The 25,364-nt window shown below is 41.3% G+C and overlaps 1 protein-coding gene across 3 annotated transcripts in view; it reads right to left on the reverse strand.

Annotated features, from left to right (window-relative positions):
- Positions 1 to 25,364, reverse strand: part of KDM4B (lysine demethylase 4B) — a 92,603-nt gene that overhangs the window by 48,978 nt on the left and 18,261 nt on the right. For all 3 annotated transcript variants that reach the window (XM_055804111.1, XM_055804110.1, XM_055804109.1), the window contains exons 5-7: positions 24,639 to 24,832; positions 7,039 to 7,088; positions 3,728 to 3,831 (exon numbers count right to left, since the gene is read on the reverse strand). In XM_055804111.1, the coding sequence (XP_055660086.1) occupies positions 3,728 to 3,831; positions 7,039 to 7,088; positions 24,639 to 24,832 (348 nt within the window). The remainder of the gene's footprint in view (positions 1 to 3,727; positions 3,832 to 7,038; positions 7,089 to 24,638; positions 24,833 to 25,364) is intronic.

A 25,364-nucleotide genomic window follows, 5' to 3' on the forward strand; every position in this document is an offset into this window, starting at 1 on the left:
AAAATCCTCTTTTTACATCTTACGCAGAGAAGACATTGGGGGAAAAAGGAATGTAAGTGTTAAAAAGAGTATGGCACGGATCGTAAGACCAACTGGCAGCAACACAGCGCGCTTGGAGCGATCCTTCCAGCCCAGCGAGCAGGCGGCAGCACCTCCCTTCCACCGATTAGGAAAGAGGCAAAGTTTGACCTTCCCCGTCTTTCCAGCCCAGAAGTGCTGACAGACCTTTCATAGCAGCCACATGCCAAACAGCTCCATCTGGATCCCTTCCCACCAGCAGTAACTCACACCACAGCAGTTCAGAGCCTGGAGATCTCAAAGAACTTCCACTTACAAACACAAGGATGGGTGCAAACAGAAAGTATAAACGGGCAGAACTTAAAACACATACCCACTTGGCTGGACTAACACCTAAACTTGCTAATGTCATTAACATCAGCAGAATAATGGAAAAAAGGGAGAATAAAAACTGATCATGGTAATACAAGAAGCTTCTGCAGTATTTCTGGACAAGAGGTGCCGAAGTCCTGCATGTACCCAGCTCCACAGAGCATCCTCCTGTCCACACCCCTCCATAAATCAAAACAGAGTGGTAGATTGCTAGCTTCAGAAGACGGAAAGATTATGTTTCTGTCCGTAAATCTACATCCTGGTGTCTTCATTTCAAGCCCACAGTGTATGTCCTCCATGTCACTGCTGTCAACATTATCCTTACAATAAATTAGAAAGCACTCAAGATGATGGATAGGCCATGCAGAAAAGTAATAACTATTGAAGGAAAGCCAGCACCAACTGCCACTCATGGAGAAAGCCCTAAATTTACTGACTTCTGCAAGCTCTTGAGGAATAAATGGAGAAATCAATAGGAGATTACAGAAATACACATTTTTAATTATTAAAAAGCCCTAGTATTGATCTGTTTCTTTTTTTTCCCAGAATACCATTATAGAGATTTATAAATGCGTGCCTATTCACTTCATTGAAATCTGCCAAGAATTTAGATGAAGGGATCCTATCTCTGTTTCTAAAGAAAAATGGCACATGTTCACTGTTTCCGAATAGTAGTGATCCTCCTTCAAAAGCTACTATTTCCAGACAGGAGGTATTCAGATATAGGCTGCTCAGACTAGAGAGATCTCCTCCTCCTTTTCACATCTAAAAACATCCTTCCAGGGAGCGCCATGGAGGAGGAAGTACCTATCATAAAACACACACTACCCCCCACAGTCTCTAAATTGGGATTATATTTAAGTAACATATTAATAATCCCTCTTGCTTGAAAAAAAGAAAGTTTATTTTTGACATTAATATCATCCTTTCTGTATACTGGTCTTTTTTTTTTTTTTTTGGGGGGGTGGTGGTGTAAAAAACAGGGAGGCACACCCCAGATTCTTAGCATTAAGATTTCTGCATACACTCAGCATGAAGGAGACACCAGACATCAATCTGCAAAAAGCTTTTACATCACAAATCAGAAAATTCGTAGTGGGAAGCCTAGCTAAACAGGCGAAGACTTTTTACCAAGCAATAAATTAGGAACCTCCTTATTTAAACCCCTCTGTATCCCATCCCTATCACCGTACAGCTCAGCAAAGATGACTTGGAATAAGCTTGGAAGGGAAGTTTTCCTCTCTTGCCTTTTTAAAAACCCCTTTGCTCCTCTTGCTTGGTTATCGATCAGAAATAGGTTAGTATACCATTACTAGTTGATGCCACTTTTCTCAGATAGATAAAAAAAAATCAAACATATAACAGTGTGTTATACTGGAGAAAAATATGCCTGCCTACAAAACACAAATATTACAAGTTCTGCAAGAATTTCCTTTGCATTCTGACCTCCACCAGACCCAAGAGCACTGCCCCAACACGCTGCTTGAATGACATGGCAGAAATTAATTCCCATTTCCTATTCTCCTCCATTCTGCTGGATGACAGCATGTCACCAGGGGATGGCACAGCAAACTTCACTTACAACAGCTAGCGCGCACCAACAAGGACTTCTTACGTTATCACTTCAGCTCCTTTAGATGAGCAGTGCATGCCTTTTAGGCTCTGTTCAGCCAATTATTGCACAACTTATGGCTTCTGGTCAAAAAAACTTCATAAGGAAAACGCTGCAAGAAGTAGCAAGACACAGTGTTCAGCTCATAATTGAAGCAGAAGCCAGCATAAAAAGAAGTCTTTAAAATTTTACGGTTTAGGCAAATAAAGATAAGGTCAGACAGATTTTTCAGAGCTTGCACTGGCTACAGATTTTGTGCTCTTTTCTGATTATGGTTGGTATAGAGAACATCTTTTATCCTCTAGCAAAAGTAATTTCTAAAGGTCTGTCTATGCATTAAATGGAGATGCCTCCCCTATTCCAATCCACATATCCACTTTTCTGAAATATGTAACGTTAAAATCCTTACCAAAAAACTCGAATTCTGTAATTAGATATTTTCATTATTATTTTCAACCATGTGTAGCAGGTACCTATGTTTTCACACTTGCGAATTAGGTTCCACAGATAGAATTACAAGAAAAATGGTTTGTTGCTCTCTATGAACAATTTATTATCAACCATCGTGCAAACTAGGCCAAGCCTAGCCACTGATGTTGAACCATAAGTACCACATCGCTTCGTGCAAGTCTCCCCTGCGCTGACAGCAAGCTCATCTGACAAGCCAGATGATCACACTTCAAATTTCATTCATCATAGCCTACCACTAGGAAAAATGAAACAGTCTCTGGAGCAGTAAATTGAATGAATTCAGTTTTTATGCTATAAAAAAAGTCAAGATCTTTTACTTCCATCTCAAAGAATCACCAGGCTCATCAAACAGGTGCTACGCTTTGTCTCAGGTGGACTAACTCTAACAAAACCATGCCTAAGAAATATTAAGAAGTGATCAGAACTCGAGAGTTCTTACTTTATGAAAGATGGCCATAATATCTACAGATGATGATGCAAAGGGAACAGGGAAGGATGAAATCAGTTCACACCAGGCATTCTTTGACACTTCCCACTGGAGTTGAGTCCCATTACCTCTAACTCAGTGCCTTTTTCCACATCCAAAGGCAGGGCATCCTGGCAGGACAGGCTCTGTGTGCTGGTAACACACAGCAGCGGTAGTTGTTTGATTGATTCTGCACAGATACTAAATCCGTGGTAAGCATGCTTGGCTGAGGAGATTTACTTCTTGCCAGAAGACTTTAAGAATAAGCACATTAAAACGATCATACCAAATAAACATGACCCTTCATTTCAAATAAGAGGACTTAAGAGATTCATGAATCCTTACTGGCTTAGTGCAGAACAAACGCTTACACAACAAAGACCCAGCACGCCTAACTCCAGTTCATATCGGATCCAGGAGAAAAAAAAGTCTGTGTTCCAGAATTGGCAATGAGTTATGCTGCCGATTGATACGCCACAGCATCTGTACTGCAGTTTGCCCCTCTCTACCTGGAGAGGCTCCCCAGTTGACAAAGTTAGTTCTAGCAGAAGCTTTTATGAAGAGAAAGCAGCACTTCACAGAAAGTGTCTTAGCCAAACCACAAATCCTCAATTACAGGCAGCCACCTGCTTTAAACCGACAGAATACATTTAACATAATAATGCATTTAGAAATTAAGCTAATTGCTCCCCAGCAGCTTGCAATGAATTGTTTCCTTAAAAGAGGGGTGCTGTGCTTTGTGCACCTCTACAACTTGCCAGTGTCTTCAATGCATCCTTTGTACGTACCCGGTCAAAAGGAATGCCATATTTCTTCAGGATTGAGGGCGAAATTAGGGTCATCTTGTGACGGAGGAAAGCATCACATCCCTGAGAGCTTCCTGGGAAAAATCCTGTGGAGACATTAACAAGAGGAGAATCACTATAGGAATAGTATATCCACTCAATTATTTAAGCAGAGACAAAATGACAAAGTGGAAACCTGCCTAAATACTTGATATAGTTCAGAACATAGGCATACAACTGAAGATGCAAGTAATTAGTACATCCCTCATTGTTTAAAATACTACATAAATTTTGTGACAAAAAACTGCACATTGAGGCACGTAAGTCTAAATTCCATTCAAGTTGAGAGTTAGCATCTACGTCTTTTGTGTCTGGGAATAAGTATCTTGGCCAAAATCTCAGTAGACCTCTAGCAAATGAAAAACAGAAGCTGTCTGTCTCAAGTTTTGGTTCATGCCCCAAACCCTGAGCCACACTGGTTCTGAATACGGACAAGGAAAAAGTAACAGCATGTACCCCCTGCTCCAAACACTGCCATGTCCTTTTTATACCTGCTCTGACAGGCTGCTGTTATTATCCTTGGGAAAGTAATACAACTCCTATGACTTCCAACCGATCCGCTCCACATACCACCCCAAAAAAATAAGCATGTAGATGTTAACATTCAACCATAAGAAAGAAAGGAAACAAAACACATCCATCACAAAGCAGCGGAAGGAGGGACACTTGCTCACTGCCCACAGAGGTCACTACCAAACCCGGCAGAGGCAGTGCCATCTGACTCGCCATCTCAGCTCTATTAAGTGTTAAAATTCTACCAGAGCTACAAGATCCATGTTGAGCTATTAAAACAACCCGCAAATAATCACTACAATTGTGGCAAAAACTGAACAAACCCCTTGATGCCGGCACTTTGCTCCCAGAAATGTCAGCTCAACCAATGTAACACCATTTTCTTCCAGACCATGTGTTTCACTCCAAGTGGGTGATTCGATAACAAATTATGTGTTTATAGGGATTAAAAAACATCACCATTTCGGAAAATAAATAACCCAAGCTTTGGAAACAAAACTAATTGATGAGACATAATGGAAGGGGTTTCAGAAAGTAAAAAGGATTACTGGGTTCCAGGTTTTCTTATATTTTTGTACTAAAAGCATTTCAATTAAAGTTATGACTGTCTGCTACCCAGTCTGTCATCCCTCTCTGCAGTTCCTCTTTTTAATGCACAGTTTAAGTGGCTCTCATTAAGCTACTAATAAAGAACCACATTTTAAGTGATTAGCACCAATAACATGGCAACACATTAACATTCTCCCCATGGGCTCCACAGCTCTCCCAGTGTGCCCATTTACAGCTCAGTTATTCATTTTCCATATTAATTGCACACTCATTTCTCCACAGTAAACTTCTTCAGGGTATAGACCACTGCCCAGGACAGGGAGAACGCCCAAGCAGTAACACTGTGTCACTGCAGTCTCAAAACATTACCTATCCCAACTTCCAAAAGGTACCAAGCAACAGAAAACTCAAAGACTAGATGGTTGATAATTTGCTTTTGGTTTATACATTGCCAGCCATTGATGTGTCTCAAAACCTGATCATTGGCAAAAAGTTGCTACAAACAGCAATTGCTTATGTCAGACTTCTGTGTGGTATTTCAGATTCCATGGAACAGGTCGTCTGGATTTACTGACTTAATAGATGGAAATTAACTTTTATAAAACCGGGGAAATGACTAAACTGGATGGTAGCTTTGAACTGCAACATCTCTGAGCAGTAATTCTCAATATAATTTGTATTTAGGGATCGTGGCTCTCAGTGCACAGGAAACCACCACTACCATGCTGCAGGATGTTTATCCCCATTCATTCTGCGTTTATTCCACACAACCAGTTGCTCCCTCCAGCACCCTCCCCTTTTCTATTCCAGTACAAAACGGTCAACAGAATGTCGGACTGTCAACTAGAAGTATCTTTACTATGAATTTGCCTCCTTTCTGGAAAGGCAGTATCAGTAATTTTTTTCATTTTGCATCAGAACAGTGTCTTCCAGATTTTCCTGCCTGTTTCTGCCGCACTAACTTCAACAACAGATTTAAATCATTAAAATATGCCTCACTGAAGGTGGAACATGTAGATTTTGAGTTAATTATTCCAGGACAGGAGATTTTTTTAGCTGCGAAGCGCCTAGAACATTTGCAAGTGAACCAAAATAGCAACAAAAAAAAAACCCAAACACAACATCAACAAATTAAAAAAAATATATACTTCTGCAGTCAGATATCTTTCCTGAAGCTGCCAGCACTACCAACTGAAAACCAGCAGGAATGCCAAGGACAGGACAGGGCAGCCTGAGCTCGCTGCTTGTGCTGGGGGTAGGCGGGCGCTGGCAGGGCGACCCTGGCAGGCAGCTGGGCAAGATCCCAAACCCAAGGTGGGCTCACGGCAGCCGAGGCTGCGGCTGGTTCAGCCAAACACATACACACAGCCTGCGAAGGGGTGGCAGCTCACCACAGCTCACGCTAGCCCTGCTTTTTTCCCCCCTTTATTCTCCCTTTCCCCCTCACCCCCAGATAGCCTTTCTTGTATTGAAAAGATAAAGGAGGATGAGGCTGGAATAAAAGGAAAGTAACCAAATAAAGCATCACTACGGAGTGAAGCGAGAACTCCACTAGCTATTCTCCACGAACGCTGTTGATCAATTTGTAAGCGCTTTCCTATTTAAGACTGAAAGTAACCAATGCTAATAGTGAGTACATAACATTTGTAATCTAGGAGGAAAGAACAGTTCCTGCCACCCTTTCTCCCTGCAGAATGGGTTGGGAGTGTGCCTGTGTCTGTGTGTGTGTGTGTATATTGGAAAGAGCCCCCAGGGGTGCACCCCACACAACGGGAGCAACAGTTCTCACCTCACCGTGACAAACCTCGTATTACACATGGAGATGAATGATGGGTGTCTAATTAAACCCATTTCCCAGACATGGAAGCGTCTGGTCTCAATGCCTCAGAATTCAAGGGGTTTGTCCTATGAATTTTAGTTATGGTCACGGTGTGTCAGAAGATGAAGACTTTGAGAAAGAGCTGCACTAGTAGGAAAATTCATTGACAGTTTTCCTGATTCTGAAGATATTATACCAGTGCAGTGAGTTCATCAAGCAGCTCTTGCAAGAGCAAATCATAGCAGCCAGTTCAACATCAATTCTTTATCAATCTATTTAAAACTCAAGGGTAGGATTCTCTGCTGGGATAATTCAGTTTTCACCAACAACACACCCACACGTTTGTCCAAACACAGGAGGAAGTAAAGCTTACCTTTCGCCAGGCGTTCCAATCTCTTGCCATGTTCTGGAGGTATGGCATACCTAGAAGAAAGTTAACACAGAAGAACAGAAAGAATTAAAATCACTGTATAATGTAAAAACAGTGAAAGAAAAAGGCTAGAAACAAGTGTGGTTATAACTTAGAGCACATCACATTTACTATCACCGTCTGGAAATACAAGGATTTTCTAAGTCTGGAAGGTATTAGTAACACGTAATACATGGGAGAATGCCAGTATTTTAATAAAAATGCTTAGATATAATATATGATGTGTGTAATTTTCCTGCAAACGGCTCCACAAGACTTCACAAGGTAGAAGGAAAACTGAGAAGACAAAGTGATGATACAGCGTGGGAAAAAACAGAAATAAGTTGGTCTAGGGAACAGCAAGCAGGTTTTCTGCTGGAAAGGTATCTGCAAAATAAACACATGAGGCTGTGTTAATGATTAACACACAAGACGTTTTGGATGGGCTGAAAAGGTGTGAAGGAGGGTCTGTGTGCACCAGCATATTTAGAGCACGTTAAGATAAACTTTTTCAAAGAAAACTCTGTTTCATTTTATTCAAGAAAGTAAATATTCTTCACAAAGGCTGAAGCAGTCAATCCTATCTACGCTGGATGGTATTGTCTGATGTGAAGTAACAGAATTAAACTCTGATAATTTTCTTGATGATGTGAAAATGAAACAGCAGGGTCTTTGAGAAATAAAAACATTATATGGTATAGGTAACAACTGTAGACTTTTGTAAATACAGTTTTGTTAGATTAGGAGTAAAAAGAGCACAAAAGAATTTGTAACATGGAGGGGGGGATTTCCCCACAAGTGCAAAGTACTGAACGTAGCTCTGGAAAAATGATCAGCTGCCTAAAATCACACACAAGCCTAATGGCAATATTCTCCTGTGATCATTGGAAAACAGCGACAAGAGTTCTAAACCAACACTGCCATGCAAAAAGATGATGCGCTAGGCTATGGAAAAATGCAGACCGTCCACTTCCATCACTCAGGGGCCTTCCAAGCTCTTCTGCGCGTGGAACAGCTCACAGCCACTGCACATGCGCTCAGCCCGCTGCAGACAGTTAAGAACAAGAAATTTCTGTTTTCTTACAGGCAATGTGGACACTTCAGTGTGCATTCGCGTAAGGAAGAAGTTAAGAACAACTTGAAAAAAACCTGCAAAAGCATTTCTAATAGTTGCAGAAAGTGCCATGTGCAACGATTATTTACAAAAATCAGGAAAGTTGGAATCTGTTGGTTTTCCTCCCAAAAGTTGTTGTTACCTTACTGCTTTGAAGTTAAACTACCTCAATAGTCACAGAACCAAAATCAGGCAAATAAGATGTTATGCACTCAGGTTATACCAAGGGTACTAAATACCATGATACACTTAAAACACATTTAACATGATGACACACATAATAAAGTCAATGGAATTTTGTAAATTATATCGTTTACATACAGCGCCAAATTAAATGTGGCTCTCACACCATTTATTTTTTTTTTACAGAATTTTGAAAATTTACATTTGTGAGAATGACATTTATTGCCAGCTATAACTTTTGTTCAGCGTGAATAATAAAAAATGCATTATTTTTGTTATTTCCAATAAAGATGTCAAACCATCACATCTCATTATTACAAACTGAAAACAGGATATTGTAGCAGGCAACCACGTGATCTCTGCAACAGGTAAACGGTATTGCTCTACTTATGATAGGATCTCTCAAAATACACTTGATTTTAGAGGACTTAGAGCCAGTCCCCTTGCTCAGCTTCTGAATTTTCAAGTCTAAAGTTTATCAACAATGTAAGGAGAAATAGATAGAAGTCATATCCCATATTGCTTTCGTACAAAACCAGTATTTACCTATTGTGGTCTGGCAGGCTAGAAAGGATAACAAAGGACAGAAATCATACATAGGATGCTTCAAGACGTAGACATTAAGCCGATTTAAACTGATGGCTTAAAAAAAAAATCCAAGGGAAAACACTATGTAGTACCTAATCTTGTAAAATAATAAATGCAGCAATGGACTCCCAACATCCTCCGACCAAAGTTTGACAGTGCCTTAAACTGCATAATTATAAAACAATTCAATTTCATTTGTCTGGGACAAAGCTAGTAGCTTTCATTTTACAAAGACCATTCATCACTTACATAAATGTGATAAAACTAATCCTGATCCAAAGCTCCTTTGTGGGATTAATGGCCCTTAAAACAGGGAAATGAGACATTCCATTCCTTCTGGGAAAAATGCTGAAGGATTGGGAAAGAACTAATTTATGGCTACAAGGCTGCCAATGATTAATGTAATATCCCCAGCCTACAATGCAACCTTCACTTAATTAGTGCCTGTAATTGGGAGTTGTAAAGATAAGATTAATTGAATCTTGAGGATGTTAAAAGTTTAATACATTGGAACATGCTTATTGTGTTATCTGAAACTGCAGACTGCAAAAAGCCAAGCTGAGCTTTGGAGAAAACGGTCCATGGAGAGACAAAGAAAAAGGACTTGCTTGGATAGAAACCAGCGAGAGAGGAGGAATTTCCAGCTTATAAAAAAGAACTATGTGTAATAATATACAAATCAGAATACTCTACCACAGAACAGCCTCCTGGCAATAGCTGACTCCAATTTTAGAAATTAACTTTTGTGTTTGAGCCGGTCTTTTAGGAAGCAAAGCCTATACATCCTTATACATCTATTCTGAGGAATTAAAAAAATTAACTTCAGGAGAGAATGAGAAGTAGGTCAAATTCTGCTTTAAGTTACACTCACAAATCTGACTGATTTACATAAAGATAGGCAATAAAGAAAGAATTTGGACTGCTATTTAAAATCAGCAACAGAAGGCTTCGGCAAGTATCGCACAGATTGAGCTAGCTAGCTCAACCTAGACAGAAAATGATTGATTACAAGGCAGAATAACAATGGAGGCGACATGGAAAGATTAAAAATTGCTGCAATCAAAGGAGTACTGTTACTGAGCACATAAACATCCATGAAGGGCTGGCTTTTGTGTACGACCTTATGGTACCATCCTCCTGCTTTCACTATGAAAAATGGCCAGGCACTTGTGGGGGACAAAAATCCTTGACAGAGGGAACTGACAAAATGCTGTCATTCAGTACGATTTGTTACTATCCCTCCTGCACCCACAGGCTGGGGCTCAGATCAACAGCAAAAACATCTTTAATTCCAGGGACAACTGACAAGATTATGCATGGCAAAGCACATCCAGTAATTGCCTTTTCTATATGCATGACCTTGAATACTTCAAGATTTTTTTAACCCACAAATAGTATGGTTATTTTCCTTTAGTACCCCAGCCCAAATAATAAACATAGTAGGTTTCCTCTAGAAAAAAAAAAACCACAACACAAACAAACCAAAAAACAACTAACCCACTCCACCCTATCAAAATCTTTAAAAAAAGCAGGCAAACAAACAAGACAAATCAAAACACATGTTAAATTACTTCCCTTCTCTGTCCCATTGAGATCATAGCACAAATACACTCCATGAAGACAAGGAAAAAGAGATGAAAAAAACCTCAAACAAGCAAAATACCACTTTTGTATCAACTGGCCAAAATAAACTACAGTTTCCACAAATTGAGCTGGGTCAAGACTACCAGACTCAGAACTTCACAGCCCTTCACCCACGTTGACAGAAGCAGTTTCATCACATCTCTCTGCCTGGGCAAGACTCAATTAGCACAGAGCAGGATTAGCTTCGACCCAGCCGCGAGCTGACACTCCCTTTTAACCACAGCAAAGATGGAGCAAGGATTTTCCATCGCCCCAAACAAGCCAAAGTAAAGGGAAGCAACAGTGGTAGCATAAGGGCTGTTAAAACATTTAAGAACCACTTTTTTATAGACTACTTCTGCTTCAGAGAAAGCATCTGCAACAGCCAACAGAAAGCACAACAGTGCTGAAAACGCTGACCTTGAGCCACTGCTTCAGGTGCCAAATCTGTCCCTTTGGGTTCAACCCGGTTCCCCAAAGAAAGCGAAGTCTACGTACATAGTGCTAAACCAGCAACTGTGTTAAGATATATCGAGCTACCAAGAAAACTGGGCTTGCAAACAAACCAAGTGACTGATTTTTTTAAGTACGTACTTCCAAGGGTCAGCCTTGCAGTGACTGACCAAGACAAAGGGCCAAGCTTAACCTGAAAACCTGCCACTCAGCACTCTGCCGGATTACAGCATGAATAACGTCCTGCTGCGCTGCCAGGGAACACGAGATTTACAGAACGGGAAAAAAATAAAATTTCAAGACAAGAAAAAGTTAAAGCTATATGACTCAAAATGTCATCTTACCCCAGAGTCAACAATCTGAAAGTAATATACTGATCCTTTTAAATTACATTTTTCTACTCTTTCTACCAAAACAAGAGAAGGTCTCTGAAATAGATTAAGTATCACTTCTACAAATACGGAACTTACTGTTCTACATGAAAGACTTTCATCTTCCAAATTTGTTTCATGAAACCTAATTCCAGCATTTGTGATCTTTACCTCCATGTAATTTTTTGATTTCTTGAATATCCTGCAAAACTGTTGTAATTACCAGGCACCAGGGTCACAGGTCCACAAGGTATCTGCCCCAAAGCTACACATGTTAGACAATCATTCCCCTACAGTGGTAGTTTGCCTTCGTTAACTTAAGTTTAACTGGACAGTCCCCTTTTTATCCTTAACACAAAAGAAAGATCCTTCCTATTTGCCATAAAGGATGTCATTAATAGCGTAATTTTCTTGGTGTTTTGTTTATTCCCCTGGAATGGCTTGATGGATATGGATAATTATCAGACTATAAAAGCCAGCAAATGTGCTATTTTCTATCGCTCTAAATCATCAAACAAATAAAGTGTGAAACAGCATTTCTGAATACAATTTTCCCCTCTAATGGCTTAGAATTATTATCAGGAACAATGAAAATAAATAAGCAAATGTCTTGCAAGTTAAGAATTAAACGAGTGTGGCAGTAAAAAAGAGCAGACGGACCATCCTGGGATACAAGGACCAGTTCAGAAGCCATTAAGGGATGGTTAACAGGGAGTTCACCACAGCAGCGGCAGCTTCCAGCATCAAGTGCTCTTCAGGGACTTTCCAGTCTAGCTCAGATCCTGTCCTCACCGCTGCTTCTTCAAAGGGGGTGCAATGCAATTTTGCCATCTTCTTGGCCACTGAACGCTATTAAAAACTTTACCCGTAACAAAGGCAGTCCTCAGCCTGCTCACGCCCTGGCCGCAGGTTTCCTCCTTGTAAGACGAGCTGTTCTCTCCTGAAGCTATCACTAGCTCTGGCAGAGGACCAGACTGTCCCGTCCCTTAGTTCAACCTCCTCCAAAAGCTTCCAAGACCTTTTCTTGCTACAGTGACACACACGCACGGAGAATTTCTGACAGTTACACCACCTTGCCTCCCCACCTCATTACATGTCAGTCTCTCCTTGCACCAACACAGAACAATTAAGCAGTGATTAGACTACTAAACCTCATGCACCCACTCTCGACTGGAGACTGGGCACCATGGGCAGGAGGTTCAACCACAAGGCTTTGGAAATGTCACTTCAGTCCGACTCATGTGAGAAAGTAAGAAAGTTAATTTCACAGTGTCTGCACAAGGTCTGGCCAAACAAGCCCCACATAGTTTAACATGCTATAATTACTGAAATAAGGAACAGAAACCAAAACAGAACAGTACATTTAAAATGCCTATGACCATGTGTCAGGCTGGGGGTTAGTTATCTGTCTTCAAAGCAGATTTATCTGTGCCAGGAATACTGACCCTTTGAAGATTCAAATACCAACCTACTCTCAATCATGACAGGCAGAATAAAAAACTATTATTTCAATCTCTGCAAGACAAAGTGTGTCCATAAATGCATAATCTGAACCCTGACCTTCAACATCTTTAGCCCACACGACAGCAGCAATGCCTCCAAAGAAAACCCCTTAGTCTATCAAGAATATTTATCACCCAATAGAAACCATTAAGAACCACCACTACATACAGGGTAGTCCCTCATTTGCAATGTTTGCATCCTGCTCCTAAGGCCAAGTATTTCTGCAAGGTAAAACACTTAGAATATTACATCTCCTAGCAGTGTCAAATTAAAGCTCACAGCAACAAAAGCAGGGGTTTTCCACAATATTTTTAAGCTGTTTTGCAGCCTGTATGAAAGAAAACTAAAAAAAAAAAAAAAAAAAAAAAAATCACCAAAAAGAAAAGGCATTTCAACAAGAAGAATGGATTGCTCCATGAACAGCATTGTCATCTCCCTGCCTTTCATGCTCAGCTCTCTTTTTCTCACCTTTGCTTTCCTCCATGTTCAACCTCTCTTCATCCCCCTCTCCCTCTCAGTTTGTTAAAAGACAGAAATCAACTCTCCTCCTCTTTGTCAATATCTGAAGTTACCCCACAGTAAAATTCTTGTAAGCATCCAGTTCCCCTCCTCAAGATCACCATTGGAAATTAAAATCTCTGGCCTCCCTCATCCGTCCCCTTCTGTTGTGGCTCCTTTACATCAAGAATGCAAACCCCTGCTCTGGAGATAAGATCGCACATGGATCAGAGAGCTCCTTGTTCCTAGGAAAGAACCTTTATCAAGTGTCTGCAGTTTTATCTTTAATGGATCATTTTACAGGACAATAGATGATGGAATTCAGTATCTTTAACCAGCAGTGTCAATGATTTCAAATAATGGTATTTTTATTGAAATACACATAGGGAGAAAGATAAACACAGAGGCTGGGGAGTATCTGCTCAAAAAGCCATAATAAGGAGTAAATAGGTAATGACAGAACAAGATTACAACCACACAAACACACCAAATCAACCTGTCTTCTAAAGCTCGGAGAAAAATGAGCTCTGCAGACAGCTGCTCAAACACAGTCCTTTGGGAACCAGCACAGGAAGAAAATCAGGACAAAACCTGCTCAGAAAGGGCTGGCTAACAGTACGCGTTCTCAGCACTGGCACCGCAGCGCCTGTTTCACTCTGTAAGATCTCTTTTCCACGTGCATCGCTAATTATCAATCCCATTGCCAAGCACAATATGAAGAAACGGGAAGCAATTTTGCTAATAGAACAGTAAGCAAAATGAGAAACTTCCTCCCTCCCTCGAGAAACTAGGTCAGTGCAATAGCAAATCTCCATTTGTTTTCCAGTAACAACAGGCAGAAAATCTCAGCTCACTCTGGAGCTGGGACCAAATCCTTACGGGTTGACTATTGGGAGATTACAGTCAAACCTCACCTGTGTCGATCACACACTGCTAAAAGACTCTTTAACCATTCAATTCGTAATGAGGCAGAAATGGTGTTGAAGAGGCATTAGTTTCAAGAACTGACATGAGACAGCAGCTTTTTAGAACTCCAATTTTAAAGCAAGTTGAATTTTCAAGAGGTACACCTGAACTCCTAACTACAAGATCTGCATGAAACAACCGGGCAACGAGCTACTTTCACAGTATTTCACTAATCCAAAATTCAATGAATACAAAAAGGAGATTTTTCCAGAACTCAAATGCAATTTTTAAATACTATTTTAAACCAGAGAGTTTAATATGAACAACCATCTGCTCCTGGAAAGACTATTAATGTACCAGTCCAGTTAGCTTCGTAGCAACAAACGCCAGGCACAAAGCAGAAAATTACAAATCACATTGGAGTGACTCTCCTTCCACATGTACAAAATAAACCCATCGTCTGCTTCTGCATCCAGTGAATCAGTAGCATGAAGGAGGTATTTTACTAAGAAAAGGTGTTTTGGGAAAAACATTATGAAATCATTTATCCATTCAGTTTGGCCAAGAAGATAATTAGTGTACAATTCAACAGAGATGAATGACTACAATATTCATCCCCTTGCCATTCTACATTATTTGTTTTGAAGAACCTGTTCACATTAGATTTATTTCCCAAAACTGGCAATCAGATTATTAATTACCAGTTGCTTTTTGTAGTGGATACTGTACAAATATAAAGAAAAGGGAAGATTATGCTTCAAAGACCTTGTGTTCTAAAAAAAAGCCACCTCACTGCAATTCAAGAAACAAGGGGAGAACAAGGTAACCAGGGGAGATCATCAGAAGATAAAGAGGAGTTGGACCTGTTGGAGCAAGTGCAGAGGTGGTCCCAAAGACCATCCAAGGGCTGGAGCACCTCTCCTACACAGACAGGCTGGGAGAGCTGGGGGTGTTCAGCCTGGAGAAAGGAGACCTTAGGGCAGCTCCTGGTACCCAAAGGGGACCCACAGGGACGCTGGGGAGGGACTCTTTGTCAGGGAGTGTAGTGATAGGGGGAGGGGTAACAATTTTGAACTGAAAGAGGGAAGATTTAGATTAGATATAAAGAAAAAAATATTCACTGTGAGGGGAGCGAGGCGCTGGCACACGTTGCCCAGAGCAGCTGTGGATGCCCCATCCCTGGCAGTGCTCAAGGGCAGGTTGCACAGGGCTTGGAGCAACCTGGGCTGGTGGCAGGTATCCCTTCCTGTAGCAGGGAGGCGTTAAGGTCCCTTCCAACCCAAACCGTTCTACAATCTTATGATTCACTGGGCTTAGGACACATGCTCCTGCTCACTGCCTTTGGAAAAAAAATATGGATAATTGCTACAGAACAAAAGAAATCTGCTCACTAGTAATGAAAGGTATTTTTGGATTAGGAAACCCCTTGAGCTAGAGGCACAATGCTTCTATACACACACACTTTTCTTTTTTGAGGAGAAAAAACCCCACATACCAAAGGTTTAATGCTCCTCACCCGTCATCAAGCTGCAGTTTCAAACCACAGCTACTACTTTGAAGCCAGTGCCTATGCTCTTGTCAGCATCAAAGCTAGAAGTGTTACAACTAAGATTTGATAAAGATCAGAGACAGTTTGTAAAGTTTCCTTTATCTCTTCTACTTGATCCCCTTTGTCACATTGATTGGCCAATTAGAAATCAAGTGGATAGAAACCCGGCATATGTATTACTCGGAACATTAACTGGTTAACAATTGCACAGCGCTGGGACAATGCAGACTGCTATTTAAGTACTGTCATTACTATAGCCTTCTGCTATTTTAAACTACACTTGCACTGCACTTGGCATCACCTAACGTCAGTTTTCTCCGATTAGTAAAGAAACATCACCCCACCCCGATTTCTGCCAACGTGCTAACAAAATGTGAATAAAGACAAAGCTCTGCAGTACCACTGTCGGTTCCTTCTGGTCCTTCCAACCCCTGCTTTCCGTGCCATACCGTGCCAGAATTTGCAAGCTCAGTCTCCCACAGGGCCCAAGTCAGATCAGGCTGAAAGAGCTGTATGAAGCGTGGAAGCACATCTCCCTCCCATCTTGTCTCAGTGGCAGAGTGCACTGTTCAGAAGCCTCAGTTATTAAAACCAATCTGTGATCCTGTCAAACTTCCATAGATCTTCATTTCAAATCAGGCCTAAGCTTTGAGCAGACCCTTTCAAAACGCAAGAGTAAGCCGCAGCTAGAGCCTTCTTGGATCAAAGACATGCTGCTCTCGATCCAGACTGGGACCACTGAGCTGTGATGAATTATTAGTGCTGGTGGAAAGAGCAGTACACACAATAAACACTGTCAGCAGAGTAGAAGCCCATTTGCAGACACTACTCTAAAAACAAGGATGTGATCACAGATCAGCATCACCACCTGCCAAGATCATTATGGAAAGGTACAAAGACAAACCATAGATCAGAAGGATCTGCACTTTGCTAGGTTAGGCACAAGTCACAGATGAAACCCAACCTCTAAGAGCTTATAATTTCAGCAAACACAACAGGCCAAGTAAAGATGGACATAAAATGCACAGACTGAAAACTAACATGGCAGCAAAGTACATACTAATACCAGTGTCTTTTGCAGTCGGTTTAGACAAGAGTAAGAAACATAAAGAGGACTCCGGGGGCGGGGGGGGGTGGGGGGGGGTGTGTGTGACATACACAGCACAAAACTGAGTGAGAGGAAAGGAGACCAAGTGAGCACAGGCAGCCAGCTGGCTGAGGTAGTTTCATCTGTTCTCAGACAGAGCAACAGTCCCTCCTCAGACAAGTTCCATAGCTGACCCCATCAGTCCAAGCCTCTGGCTTGATCTTCATAGCATTTTCTCTCGAAACTAGATGAGGGTGAATGAAGAAAGGCAACACACCAGACCTGCCTCCCCTGCATCAGAAAAATTATCTTTTAATAATCTGTCTGCAACAGCATAATAAAACACAACAAAACTCCAAGTCTATTAAAAAGAAAAATCTCCACTATTCCAATTGCAGGCACCCAATTGGGAAGACAATCCACATCACACAAGTTAGAACTCCTTCCGTCTCCGTATTTTAGAGCAGACGCTCAGCTAGCACCATTCCCTTTCTAATGAGCTTTACATCATCCTTCACCCACAGCACCACCTCCAGGACGCACAGCACGCCTCAGACCCGGAGGCAGCCCAGAGGAAGGCTTGTTTGAATAGGAGTAGTATAGTGTGGTTTATATTGATTAACTAATGTCTGCGGTATATGAAGCCTGAAAGGCTGTATTAATAACTCGCTGCTGCACTGCTCTCATTTATCAGTGAATTACAGGAGGATGCAACTCTGCATCTCAATATATCACTCCTTTCATGAATCTCAGAGCAAATCAACATGCACATGGATTCTCAATGCAGAAAGCCTATTCCAAAGCAGCTTTCACGTAACAGTTTTGGAAGGGGTAGGAGAGTGGAAAGCTGTTTGGCCTGGCCAAACTTAATCTCACTTTCCTCTTAATGCTTTTAATGAATATCACTGTTCCTTCCTCTATCCCTTTATCACCAGAAAAGGGTCCTGCTTTGCCAAATCTGCCTGAGAGCAAATGGTGTTGCAGTTAATCTATAAATCAACCATCACCATAAATTCTACTCTTTCTCTGTCCAAAACTGCAGAGCTGTAAAACAGATTACACAGGATAGCAAAGGCAGGAAGGAAATTTGTGAGCTGCAAGGAGTCCATCATGGCCAAATGGCCTTCCCCTGCCCCTCCTTTCTCCCCCAGTCCACCCCAACAAGCCTATAAATCTCTTATTGTCAGGCGTGGAACACACAAACAGCAAACATGCACACACATTTAAGAGCAAGGCAACCTCACACACTTTGCATGGAAGGCTGATGCAGACCTTGGGGGATCAAGAGAGGAAAGGCTGCAGTCTTCTTCTAAATTCCCCTAATGCCAAGAAACAGGAAAAGTCAGGGGGAAAAAAAAGTATCCATATGGAGCAAAATGAAAAGTCAGAGTGTAGCAAATTCAGAGTCCTCAGTTCCCTCAAGGGCAAAACACACATGTGATCCCAGGTAATCTAGCTTCAAGAAACTCACAGGATCTCCAGGGTGCAAGGGTTACTGAGATCCCAACAATCAAGACTTATAATCACATCTGATCAATTCAGCAACTCAACCACCTCATGCAATGGCCTCCTAAGGAAATGTAACAGTTAGAAGGCAATAAATGATGCAAGGGACAAGTGCCCTTCCCCCCTGCTGCCACACAATTCAGTATCAAACATGAAACCCAGCTGCTTTAAATGAGATTACATCAAGCTCCCAACAAACTGCAACATATGTGAGAGTGTGTTAAAGCAGAGGGATGGTGCAGCATGCCACATGGGGGAAATGGGGATAAGGACCCTGCATCCTGCATGGAAAAGGCAGGAGAGAAGCTGCAAGAATTAAGCTCCATGGCTGTATTAGGTCATTTTCATTCTCCAAGATAGTTTTCCAGGGACTAACGTTTTCTGCCCTGGGGGGAAGGATAGGACAAAAGTACCGATTAAGACAGCTGCAATGTTCCCTAAGAAGGGAGCAACATGAAAAATAAAACAATGAAAAATAAAATCAGCAGTGTGATTCTCAGCACTTCATATCTGCAGCTACTTTAGTATATGCTTTCAGCCAAGAATACAGAGCGCTCCTTTTACAATCCTCTCCCAGGGGAACAATCATGTCTTGCTTTAAATCTCCCCATCATATCACTGTTAAAAAACGTAAGCTTTCCCTGTTGATGGTGGCATCAGTTACAGATACTACAAATTTATTAAACTGTAGGTATTACACGCAAGTCCTTCGGTGGACTTGTTTTCCTCGATTCCTACAGACTTACCCGACATTGGGAACCTTGCTAGATACCTGGAGGAATGGAAGCAGAAATTCTAAAACACTTTAACCAACCAAGTTTTCAGGTAACTATGTACTTTCAAGTGAGTAGTCTTTAGACTTTTACAAGTCAGAATTCTAGAAGTGTTTTTTTTTAAAATGTAATTGTATCTGTGACCAGTGCTTTCAACTAATCATATTATTTTAAAAGTTCCTTTGGTAATTCGTCCTTAGTTCTGCCTAAACTGCTGTTCTGGCATAAAGTGTACTTTGTGATATCAAAGTCAAACAGATTATGCATGATCCACTTTCAGCAAGGGAATGTTTTGGAGAGGAGACCATATAACTTTAAGCTAAAGCTGGTTCCTTATTTTAATTAAATGAGATTAAGCATCCATCATGATAAGGAAACAGGGACATTTCATAAAAATCAATTACCATCCTCACTGTCACTCTGGTTTAACATACGCCGTTTCCAAAAGAAAGAATACAGTATAACATCCCATTAGTACTTACAGAATGTATATTAAATATTATACAGCAGGATCAGTCACAAAATATCTGAGGAAAAATAACCTTATTACCCAGTCAGGTGTTGCAGTGTTGACAAAACAAGATAGAGACATTACACCTCCAAAATATATCCATCAAATTCACGTTATTGAGATTTAAAGTTTCCTTCAGCACTTCCCTACCACAGCAAGCCCTCAAGGTAGGTACTGCACATTTTTATAGAAATGAAACGAAGTGATGGTGGAGTATCGCAGTGTTTAAAAATAAGCTTTTGAAATTGCAAGGGCTGAGAAGCATACGTTCCTCAATAAAATGCTATTATAACCATGAAGTATGAGGCTTGGCATTCAGTTTTGTTGCTTCTGTCATTATAAAAATCAGTCTTCTGTCAGCATCTTTTGATAATATGCTCTTATGTTAGATCTCAGCATATGAACATATAAGGTAATTATACATAATATGTATAATTGATACAGTAAAAACTCCTACCACAAGAGGTTTAATATAGGCTGCAAAATCAAGAGAGACTATGAAAAGGTTGTAATTAAACTACTAATGGGAGAGGGACATTTTATTGTCATCTGAGAAAAAAGCAAGCAAGCAAGCAACTCAATCTGGCAGCTCCCTGCCCGAGAAGCTTAACATGAAGTTACACAACAGCTCCTAATTCCTGGTATTTTTGATGGAAAGTGCCCACACCTTTCAGGCTACCTCTTCAGCCTGTCAGACTGATTTTCCAGCTAAAAAACAACAGCAGTGTGACTACAATGTAGACCAGATGCATACGCCTGAGAAACGGTGCATCAGAAGAGATTATCATCTTCAATATGAGGCAAGTATAACCCGAAAGGGGCAGCATAGGTATCTTTGCAGCAGCAGTCATTACGGCTAAAGATATATAACAGTGCTCATTCTTCTTGGTATACAAGAAGACAGAATTTAAGAAATAAATGCACTGCAATGTACAGGTATAGATAAATCACTTCGTGAGATGGGAAAAGCAGGGAAAAAAAAAGCTGTCTTCCATTACCCCCTTTCCTCTCCCTCATCACTGGATGACCCTTTACTGCTCAAGTACTTCACTTAGCACTGAACGATTTTTCACCCTGCACCCCCCGAGACACAACTCTGTGTAGACAACTCATATTGCTGCAGCCTGTTCTACTCTGCTTACGGAAAGAAACAGCACCAGAAAGTGTTGGCAGCAGGACTTCTCTGCAGTGACAGAGACACACATTAATCAAGGAGCTGTATGACGAAGCAGATGCTCATTAGGTTATACAAAGGAGCCACCTTCAGCTGTTGAAGCGCAGACATTTATTTTAACTGTAATCCCAACAGCCCCCAAAGCACCTGTTTTATAAGAGGTATAACCCAAAATTCCAGAGACAGAAGTGAGAGACACATACAAAATAATACTTCAATAACCATCTCCCTGACCCATGAGCCAGATTCCTGTCTCAGCTTATCTCTGTCCACTGAGGTGGCTTCTCATGGTCCAAACATACCACCCAGACCTCCCTGAGAAGGTACTTCACCTCTTCCACAGCAAATAAACATTGAATTTTCTTGTAGAACACACTTGAATGAGGTCTGGGAGGCAACCTCAATCGGCCCGATTCCTTCCTCACCTTGCCTTCATAAGGAAACAGAGCTGGTGGCTTCTCACCACTCCTACACGCTACCCTGAAAAGCAGGGCTTCTTGTCGCACAACCTGGAATAAAGCAGCCTAAGATAATTTATGAGGGACATGAAGAAAGAGTTATGGTTTTTAACACATAATTTTGAAGTAGAATACTACCAATACACAGAGTGCTTGGTTTCACTATATAAATATCTCTGACAGCCCAAACAATAACTCTGCATCTTATTTTAGAGCTCAGCCCCAAACCGGTAGACTTCGTAACTCTCCATACTCCTGCTATTCCCCGAGGTGCTTCTAAGATGATCACTGTCAGAGTCAGAGAGTCTATAAAAAGGATGGAGGAAGCTGGGAAATTTCCGCAGAGGTGGTGCCAGAAAAACAGAACTAACATTTTAGCCATCCTTGAGCAAAGCCAGGCTGCGCTGCCGGCATCTCATCACCGCAGCCCAAGAGCTCCCCCAGCCGAGCTCCGGGATGGACAGCTTGTCATCGCGGGTACCCGGAGCGTTCCGGGGCTGCTCAAAGGGGTTCACATTGGCTCTTCCCAAGCCAATGCTTGTTCAGAGAGGAGCGTGAGAACTCGTCAGCAGAAGCTGTCATAGTGGAAAACAAGGAAGAAACGACTCGGGCAAGCGGCATACTCCTGGGAACGGGGGGAGGGGCTGCCAAACCAGCAGTGGCGTCCTGTCACAATGTATCTAGTTCTGTTACACACTGTCATCTATTTAAAAAAAAAAACTCCACTGAACGGGAAAACGTTTTGCCCAAAACATGGTCTGACCTCAAAATCCTTGTTTTCCCCCAGCTGTGTAAGGTTTCTAGAACCAGTTACTGTAAAAGAACTATACAAACACAGAATGGTTGGTTAAAAATCATCCCCTCCTGAGTAAATACTTTTTTTAAAAACCACCAAAACCACAAAAAAAACCAACCAACAAACAACCAAAAAACAACCAGATGCAGAGCATGTTCCTGCTTTGATTTTTAACCAGCAACACCTGAGCTCTTCCAGGTTTTTATGATTTCTCTTCTCTGTTCCAAACAAGCAGTAGTGGCTGAACATTTCAACAGCTGAAACCCTTCTTAGGGGAATATTAGGTGTTCCCCAGCATCTCCTCAAAATCCTCAGACGATCAGACAGAAATAAGAGCTACCAAGAACTTGTAAGATCTGATATGTGCCAGATACAAGTTTCCATCTACAATTTCTACCTCTTTCTGATTCTTAACCTCTTCACACAAACACACTACACAAAGCTGTTTCAGGTTTTCCTGTCTGGACGTTTGTTTGTTTCTCTACTACGCAATCTGTATTCCCCACGGAAACAAAAGCAAACATAAAGACATAAGGAAAAAACTCTGTTTAGTAAAGATGAGGCAACAGCTTCATGCAATGACTTTATCATCCTTATAATGTACACAGTATGTGAAGATACGCACACATTGTATCTATAGTATTAAAAAAAAACACCAAAACTCAAAAAACACCCAAATCACCAAAAACCCCCAAAACATGACCAAACCAAACAACAGCATGATGTTCTTAAGATGCACGCAAGCAGAAAAACAGTTTAGGTCAGGCTAGAAATACTTCATCTATACTTCATTTAGCATCTGTTCTCTTAACTGTTGCTCACAATGTGAGAGTCTGCAGAACAGCCGTTATTTTCATGCCATAACCAGCTTCTTTTTTCAAGGTCATCTGTTCCGATTTCCACTTTTTGAAAGCAATAACCCTATTCTGGGCTCAGAACAAAAAGCAAGATGATGACAGATGAGGCAGAACTGTAACACTCAGGGAGGAAAGGAGCAGTCAGAGGCAGCCATGATCGCACGACCCTAATGCAAACGTCAGGTCAGATGCTCGTACAACTCTGAGCAGCCAGCTCTTTGGTGCTGACATGCTGAGACTACCACACTGAAGGCAACACTGGCTTTGCTGGTGGTCGCTGTGCTGTATGGGCAAAGGAGAGGCAGTGCTTCTCGCGTGCTGGTGGCACCATCTACTGGGAACAGGAACCAAATAAACAGGGCTCTGAATGAACACTTCTGAAGCTGAAGGAAAAACCTGACAGCATCTAAACTAAGAGCATGTCACATTTCATTTGTAAGCCAGAGACATGTTTCTTGAGATCAAGCTTGTTTAAACAGAGGTATCATAAGAGATTCTGCAAATTCCATGCACATCTGCCTGAAAGAGGGAGACTAAGGATCAGGTATGCTGAGGAAACAGATTTTCTGACACGTTGGAAAGATTTTTTAAATTCACATTAAGACTATAGCTGGATGTTACAGACTCAGCCCCTCCCCTCCACTCCCTTTCAAGATTAAAAGAACACTATATCCATTCATTACAGCCTCTTTGCTGTCGGTAGCTTTTATATGCCCACAGGCACTAACAGCCTGGAGATACTTGGTGTCACTGGGGACTCATATCACAGAGAGATGGGAGAATCTCGTCTGCCACTGCCAGGGCACAATGACAGCAGCTTCACAATGACATTTAAGCTCTAATTTGCACGCAAATGTCAATATTTATTAGTCACATCAAGATCTTCAGCAAAGCTCTTCTGGGTTGCTAAGTCTCTGTGGTTATACTTTTAAGTAGGAGGCTTGAGAAAGAAGAATACAGACTCTTGGTAACTTATTTCAGATTTCTCAGGTTGTTAATTTCATCCTTATCTACTGGTCATTTTTGTGGAAAGTTACTTCCAACCAGTCTATGCATCAGCCATGTTGAAAAATGCTTACTGTTAGAATTTCTAAGAACTAACCATGAAAAAGCAACCCTTTGACCTACCTTATCCCTGGAGTTGTAAGCATATTTACACATTTAAATAATGGAAATTTTAAAGTAACAGATGTTTCCTGCCTACAGCACAATCCAAGTGCAACAGACTTTCATTATTAAAGTGCATCTGAAGCAACCACACATTCCCATCACGATTTGCTCTCCCATATTGGTGGGAGTGCTCTCCTGCACATTAGTTCTCAAAAACCCCCAAGTGTTGAAACCTGTTTTTAATCGTGGTGTCAGCAAGTCTCCCTAATTCTACTGCTTTTCTAGAAAGTTAGAATTAGGCCTCTGAGCAAGTCAGCATGAAAGAAAGTGTTGAGTAGGAGAGGAGCAAAAAATAAAATAAAAAAAAAAAAACAAAAAAAGGAGGAAGTGAGAGATTAGTAAGCCTAATGGGATCAGGTAGATGTGAAGGAAAGGATATTGCAGTGGGCTCTAAGAAGAGGGCAAAGGTACGCAGCCACCATCTATTAGTGCTCTGTCACTTACCAGGATTTTGGCTCCCCAAAATGCAAGTAGTTGATACTGTAGAGATCCATGTCCTCTGTATGCCAAGCAAACGTTGTCTTCCACATCCCAAAGTAGAGGTAGGGAGTGTTTACACCTTCTATGATAATGCCACACTCGTGTTCCACCATGTCTAAGAGGGTATTCAGATTGCCAATATTCCATTCTTCCACATCCTGTAATTTGGGATAAATGGTTTGTATTGGAGCAGATCAGGACTTGCTATAGCAGAGTAACAGCCCACAGCTTCCTTTCAATGCCTTAAAACGTGGATATCCTAGTGTTATTTGTGTTAATTTAATTCCACCTCCTTCCAGAACGCTTACTTTTAATGTTCATCAATAACCATGAAAAGCATGCCTTACCGCTACTTCATGGCAAAGGAATTGATTGCTAACTTCTCACTAAATGTGTTCTCTGAAGAGGCACTTGTACTACGCAATACCCTACTATTAAATAACTGTTCTACTACTAAACACAAGATAAACCAAGGGTAAAATACACTTCTCTCAATGATATATTCCATCCAGATGTTCTTCACCTGACGAACACATAGCAGCTAGACTTCAAGGTGGCCAAAGTGGCAGAGACCTGTACCTCAGCTCAGTGCTTCACAGAAAGAGCAGGGAAGACAGTCTTCTTGTTATCAACATTCAAACAGAAAAAGCAGTAAGACATTCTACATCTGAAAGCTGGCTTTCTCTACTT

This window comes from Falco peregrinus, chromosome 5 (assembly GCF_023634155.1).
Source record: "Falco peregrinus isolate bFalPer1 chromosome 5, bFalPer1.pri, whole genome shotgun sequence".
Classification (NCBI taxonomy): Eukaryota; Metazoa; Chordata; class Aves; order Falconiformes; family Falconidae; genus Falco; species Falco peregrinus.